A 7,230-nucleotide genomic window follows, 5' to 3' on the forward strand; every position below is an offset into this window, starting at 1 on the left:
CTATACACAAAATACGTGCACATTTTGGGATTGCATGCTTTTTACAAAATAGAGTTAATACTACACTTACTGCTTTGCAACTTTTAGAAAATATTTCCTTAAGTCAATATATGTATCGTAGACATTCTCCCAGCTTGGTACCCACAGGCCCAGTTCTCTGTCCTGATAAAAACTACATGGTGGTCCACCGATGAGTATTTTTCTGTAGCCAATTTCTACTAGTTTTCTACTTTTCTCTGCTGCCATGAGCATCTTTGCACATACATACTTGCCCATTTGTAGGAATATCTTCTCATTTCCTTTCTCATTTTTATGGGCTTTCTTGGTCCCTTCCCACCCCAACTCCTAGGATGAGTAAGCACCCTAATTCTTTTACTATACTGCACACACTGTCCATATTCTCAGTGATTTCAAGGAAGTCACATCTTTAATCACCTATCCTAATCGAGCTCCTGAGCTCTAATGCTACACCCCCAAACACTCCCAGACATTTCTATCCCCTAGACATGTAATGCCAGAAACTTCAAAATTCCCCTCTGCAGACTAAAATCTCTCTTCCTTTCTATCCATATTACCAACAGTATACCGTCTGCCTTGACCACCTCACACCATGACTATTGCAAAAGCCTGTTAATCTCTGCCTCCAGGTAAGTCCTCTCTTCATACTATTACCAAGGTGGCTTTCATAAAATAGTTGCCATCAAATCACCAAGTATTAGAGTACCTACCTACATTGAACCGTAGAACACACACACAGAATTTAATACTCCTATCCTCCAGAAGACTAGAAATATCTGCTTTTAAAACTTTAATTAAAAAAATAAAACCACCTGCGCATAAAGCAGAGTCTGAAGACCTGTAACCCACAGGTAGTCCACAGATTAAACCTAACCCACAAGATGTAGTCCCAAATAGTGTTGGAGATCTTGATTGAAGCTACTTAAAAATCCAGAGATTTCACATAAAATTCCAAGTTTCCAGTCTCTGTTGAAACCAGAGTATCTAGAAACGACACGCCAAAGTCTCACATGGCAACCATCAGCCAGAATTGTCTATCAGTTGCACCCAACCAAGGTACAGACTCCTAGAAGCCTTCAAGCTATTTTTACTCACCATTTTTTCCCCAACTCAAGACCTTAAGTTATGTCAGCTGTCATTCAGGATCTTACAAGCTGCATGCAATCATTTAAATTACCTACCTGATCCCTGTAAACAGTTTATAACCCCCGGACTACAAAGCCCAAACTCATTAGCCTGGCATTCAAGGACCATCGTGGCATGGCCCCAAGTCCCACATTAAACCTCTGCTCTAGTCACACTCCACCAAGAAAACACATTTTACGCTTCCTGCCTCAACAGTTTTACTCAGGGTGCTACCCCAGAACATTCTCTAACTTTCTTACTGTGCTTGGCTAAACCTTATCGATCTTTCAAGGTCTAACTCAAGTACTGCTTCCTCCAAATCTTCGCAGACTCCTCTTGGCTACAGCGAGCCTTCTTCCAAAGTTGACTGTGTACCCCAACGTACATTTAACACTTAACGTGCTCTTTGAATAACATGTGCCAAGATGAAAGATCTAAAAAGTTACAGAAGAGGATTTTCTGAACTTCTTAGACAATTTCAGCATTTGTGTATCATACATAGTTACTGCTATCACAAAATTAACAGCAAAACCAAAGTCAATTTTCCTATCTTTTACAAAATGGGGTTTTTTTCTAGAGAAAATTCAAAAAGAGCTGTGTCATTCCTGTCTCTCTTATGTTCTTAAGACTTTCAAATTCTGCAAATAGAGAGACTGACACTTCCAATTATAAATTCAGTATTGGTCTTTCCAGTAATTTTTCACACTAACCACAAGCATATATTTATATGCAGGCCATCACAAAAAAAAAAAAAAAAAGAGAGACAGAAAAGAAAAAGAAATCGTCCCTATTTCACTCCATAACTTTTGCAACTCATACTGCCAAGAAGTTCTGAAAATAGACACTGTGGCACAAACATGATAAAGACAATTTTTAAAAAGAGAAAGAAGAGACTAATCAGCTTATTGAAATTAAAAGATGGCCAGAACAACAAAGAAAAAAAGAAAGGGAAATATACACATACACAAACTGGTAAGTTTATTCTGTATCAGCTAAAAATTATATTCAATCCAAACATCTCATGGATTAAAAACTGTTACCAAATCTTACCCAAGATATCTCACGCTCCCCCACCAGGGAAGTGCACACAGAGCATTTAATATTATCTATAACTGGGGCGCCTGGGTGGCTCAGTCCATTAAGCACCCGACTTCAGCTCAGGTCATGATCTCACCAGTGGTTCAAGAGTTCAAGACCCGCGTTGGGCTCTGCGCTATCAGCACAGAGCCTGGAACCTGCTTCGGGATTCCGTGTCTCCTTCTCTCTGCCCTTCCCCCACTCGTGCTCTGTGTGATTCTCAAAAATAAATTAAAAAAAAAAAATGGGGGATGGGGGAGAGGGGAAAATGGGCAATGGGCATTGAGGAGGGCACTTGTTGGGATGAGCACTGGGTGGTGTATGTAAGCCAATTTGACAATAAATTATATTAAAAATAATAAGTAAATTTAAAAAACATTGCAGAATTTTTTTTTTTAATTATCTGTAAGTAAAAACTGACCATTTTCACTTTGGAAAGGAGGTTTCATGGAACTCCTCAGTCATATCTGCAAGTGGCTTAAGGATGCAAGACTGGACAATCAATATCTGCTCAAAGGAAATCTGACTGCGGCCTGGGGAATTACCATGAAGTTTTGCAAAAAGGTGGGGGAGAGGCCAAGGGTAGAGAGGTGTGTCTGGTCACCCGGCAAACTGACTACAAATCTGGCATGGCAGAATTAACTGAGATAGTAAGAAAATGTATTAAATCACTATTTTCAGAATGGGAAAATTAACTATCGTGACACTTTAAATTTACATGGAAATCCATGTTTATCAAGGTTACATGTTAGTAACAAACCTACTGAACGTAAAATTGTATCTGAGACTCAACATCTTCTTAAACACTAGAGACTCCACGAATAAGACCATCAGGACAAGAGCAAACTACAGTGAGGTCAGGCTGGAGAGCAACCACCTAACAGGTGAGGAGAGGCTGCCATTCCTGGAACAGCTTTTCAAGTACAATGACTATCAAGTGCCAGAAACCAGCAATTGCCAAACTTTCCATGTATCTACTTGCTTGAAAAATAAGAAAAAGAATTTCTGCCATACAAGTTACCAATGTGCGTTATCTCACAAGGCATGAAAAGCAGAAGCGGTATCTTTCGACTGTATAGAGTTGTTTTATGAAACTGCACATACTACAATGCACTACACCTTTTTTTTTTATTACTTATTTCAAGTTCACAGCTATGGAAATGAGAAATTTTGTTGGGGGAGGGGCCTCTCAAATATGAAACAGCAACAGTCATCTGCAGCACAATCATTTTTTTTGCTATCTCTTGTACAGCATCACTGGTTGTGCCCAATTTTCTACAAGAATAAGGCTCAAGGTGGCTTTCTAATAACAGTAATTGCCCTCTGAAAAGAAAGTGGTTCGGAATATAAAGAGTTTTTTCAAAAAGGGTCAAGGATAGTGCCTCAGAAATCCTATCCCCACCACCTGCTTCCGCACCACCCCCACACCCACACCCACCCCATCCCTAACGTTAACTTTGTTGACTTCATAAAAAACATATATATGGTAGAATGATTCCTTGTCTTCCCAATTTAGAAATGTCAACATATATTCCAAAGAAGAAAAAATAAAATCAAACCTTTGGGAGAAGTTTCCTAAACATTCACACAAAAACAATTAGACCTCGAGTAGATGCTTCCTCTATAGCAGGAGCTTGTTCACTGGTGGAAAGACCTGGACCTCCTACAAAGATCACACGCTACTCCAAATAACCGATTAAACAGTCCTTACTGCTAAGGAGAACTTTTAATAAACGTAAATTTCACTGTTCCACTTCACATTCATACAACAGGAAATCCTTATTTATGTATCTACTTTTCAAACTCTGCCCTAAGATCAATAGCTTCAGCTCAAAATTCTTGATTTTAGTAAATAATTTTAAGATAACAATAGCTAACTAAAATTAGCCACTACATAGCCTTTGCTTTTTAAATGCGATAAAGCAAAACTCATCTAACAGTACAAAACAAGAAAATGCTTAAGTTCACTTGTCTAATTATCAAAAATTCAAAAATCCAAACTCAAAGTGTAATTAGCAGTGCCTGGTTACCCTCTTTTTTTTGAAATCCAAAGGCAAATATGCAAATCCACTTTTAATAAATAGTGTCATAAGACATCTCTAGCATAGAACAACCCACTTAGCGACCACACAGACCGATAACGTGGACAATTTAAAAACTTTTATCTCCTTTGCATCCCCCCCCCCAAAAAAAATTTTTCATGTCTTAGATAATTATTTGCAATTCCAGGTAATTTTAGCATTTACAAACCTAACTTACATTTGTCATACCTCAGTTTCACTTTCAGGATCTTCAATACCCAACTCACTACAGGGTCTTTTCTGCATGCACCCAAATACAGTACAGAGATCCACAACTGAAAACCCTCCTCTTTGCTTTCCAGTTCACACAGTAGTTTCCACTTACAGGTTTCTCAAACAACTATAGATTCCATTCCCTTCCAAAAACACACCTAATTTTTTAAAAATTCACTGAAAAGCTTGGAACCATCAAAGTTACCACTAAATTTCATACAAGGAATGCTGCCCCAGTGTTCAAATCCAAAAGAGAAAGCTAAAACTCTCTTAAGACTCAGAGTTGTATTAAACGTCTTCCAAAGTGTTGATGTTTTCATACTGTTATATTAGCATCATTCTGTAGAAATTTTTAGATTTTTCCAAGGGCTACCTTTTTTTTTTTTTCATTCATAAGATGAGATTTTAAAACGAGATAAAAACTGAAATAATAAAGTGGCAATACCCTAAACCAACCTTTCTTCCGGTGCACACAGGGGCTGCCCTAACACAAATGAACTCATTTCCATCTCAGGGGAACTGCATGTGCATGTGTGTGTTTGTGCCCGTGCACACACTCGCGTGTGCATGGTGAGGGGCGTGACAGCACAGATAGGTCTACTGTAACTAGAAGAGGAATCTGAAAGCAAAGAGAAAACATACAATAATCCCAAATTAATATTTGGAAAGGAACCAAGAAATAGTCAAAATGGGAAGCTATTAAGTTAAACCCCTAGCATGGCTTTATATGCATTGCTTTAAAGGATACAAAAAAGCGACAAAGTGTGAAGTTCCTTGGAAGTCCACTCCCTCTCCGAATTCCAGCTGATGGGGGAACGGCCCTGGCCATTTCCAGCAGACATTTCACTGCAATGCCGGTGGCCCCGCAAACCCCAACTTTGTAGCACAAAGACGCTAACGCCACCACGTATGCATCCTGTACTCGCCCGTCTCGGGATGTGTCACAGCTAGGTAAGAGCTGGAAATAAAACATGGAGGCACGCTAAAGGGCCTGAACCATCCTCACAGTCCAAGGACAGCACAGCACGGAGGAGAAGGGCCAGCCTGGGCTCCAGGGCTCTGCCACACGCCGGCCCCGCTCCGCCCCGGTGCACACCGCCGTCTTCACCGCCTATCACCCAACGTGCCCCTGCTGCGACCAGGCGAACGCGCCCCAACAACAACAACAACATCATCAACAACAACAACAGAAACCCCCGGCTGTCCCCGCGCCCCAGCGCGCCCTTCCCCTACCAACAGCTCCCCGACACGGTCCTCCAACGACATGAGTAAGCACTCCACGCCACTCCCCAACTTCGGACGACCGCCGCCGGTCCTGCACCCTCGGGAGCCACCGCAGCCGCGCGACTCGCTGCCACGGGTTTCCCGGTTTCCAGGCGAAAGTTGCCGAATGGCCATTCTGTGAAAGGACGAGTCTAGCGCTGCCAGCGTGCCCCGCGACAAGCGACAGCCGTGCCCAACCCCGCAGGGGCTCGGGGGGAAGTGGGGCCCCCGCGCGGGGCGGGCTCCCGCGGAGTCAGCGGGCTCCCCGGACTCGGCCCCGAGCGCCCGGCCCGGCTCGGTTTCCAAACTTGCGGCCGCCGCGCCTGCCTGCCGCGGCCGTGCGGGTCGGGGTGGGGGAGGGGAGAGGAAGAAGTCCCCCGACTTCCGAACAGACCCCTCGGGCTCCCAACCCGGCTCCGGGAGCCAGAAAAGTTCCGGGGGCGGCCGGCTCACAAAGGCCGGCGGCTCCTCCCCACCCCCCCCCGCCCCCCACCGCGTCCCCGTCCCCCCACCTTCCCCCCCCCCCCCCCACACCCCGGGCGGGCGGCGAGACCACCTGGCCGCGGCGTTTTGACAGCTCCGCGAGTGTCCCGCGGCGGGACCGCTTTGTAGTTGACAAGGCGCCGGTGCGCGGACGACCTGCGTGCGCCTCGCCGTGCGTCTGTCCGACGACCCGGCTAGGCCGGGAAGAATCTACGAGAAATTTCTCCAGAAACAGCAGCCCCGCGAACAGCCGGCGCGAGGGCCAAACTCCAAAGTAAAGTGCGGCGGCGGCGGCGGCGGCGGCGCGAGCCGTCGGGGCCCCGCTGGGCGGAGTGCGGTGCGGGGCGCCCGCGGGAGGCCCGGCCCGGAGGCCGCCGAGGGGGCGCGGGGCGCGGGGCGGGCGGGCGCCCCGGGGGCCGGGAGCCGCGCGGCCGGCGGGCCCCACCCCCACCCCGCGGGGGCGGCCGGGGGCGCGCGGGGGCAGGGGGGCCGGGCGCGCCGGTGACAGCTCCGGCCCGGCGCCGCGGCTGGCTCCCGGCCTGGCTCCCTCACACTCAACTTACTTCTTTCTGGCTCTCTGGAAAGGGGAAGCGCCATCTTTGCGAGGCCGGCCCCGAGGTCTTTTGTCTGCGGCTGCGGGGCTCGGGGCCGGGGCTCCGGGCTCCTCGGGGGGTGGTGGCGGCGGCTGCGGCTGCTCCGCGCTCTTGTCCTCCTCCGACGACATCCTAGTCACCAGGAAAGACACATGGATCCCGGTCCTCCTCCTGGGGGGCTCCTCCCGCCGCCGCCGCCGCGGCCGCCGCCGCCGCTGCTGCTCGGGTTCCTCCTCCCCGGCTCAGCCTCTCGCATTTCCCGCAGCCCCGGGAGCAGCAGCAGCAGGTACCGGGAGAGGCGGCAACATGGAGCGAGCAGGACACGCACTCACACACATACGCGCGGGCGCGCGCACCTCGGCGCGCAGGGGCCGGGC

General features: G+C 47.4%; 1 protein-coding gene across 20 annotated transcripts in view; it reads right to left on the bottom strand.

The window, feature by feature from the left end:
* Positions 1-7,230, bottom strand: part of KMT2C (lysine methyltransferase 2C) — a 285,648-nt gene extending 278,418 nt beyond the window's left edge. For 14 of the 20 annotated variants that reach the window (XM_045053043.1, XM_045053060.1, XM_045053050.1 and 11 more), the window contains exons 1-2: positions 6,824-7,230; positions 5,748-5,913 (exon numbers count right to left, since the gene is read on the bottom strand). In XM_045053043.1, the coding sequence (XP_044908978.1) occupies positions 5,748-5,913; positions 6,824-6,857 (200 nt within the window). In that variant the 5' untranslated portion in view covers positions 6,858-7,230. Of the gene's footprint in view, positions 1-4,970; positions 5,473-5,747; positions 5,914-6,333; positions 6,448-6,823 lie in introns of those variants that run through there. The other 6 variants (XM_023250775.2, XM_023250762.2, XM_023250761.2 and 3 more) reach the window with 3 other exon arrangements.

This window comes from Felis catus, chromosome A2 (assembly GCF_018350175.1).
Source record: "Felis catus isolate Fca126 chromosome A2, F.catus_Fca126_mat1.0, whole genome shotgun sequence".
Taxonomy (NCBI): Eukaryota; Metazoa; Chordata; class Mammalia; order Carnivora; family Felidae; genus Felis; species Felis catus.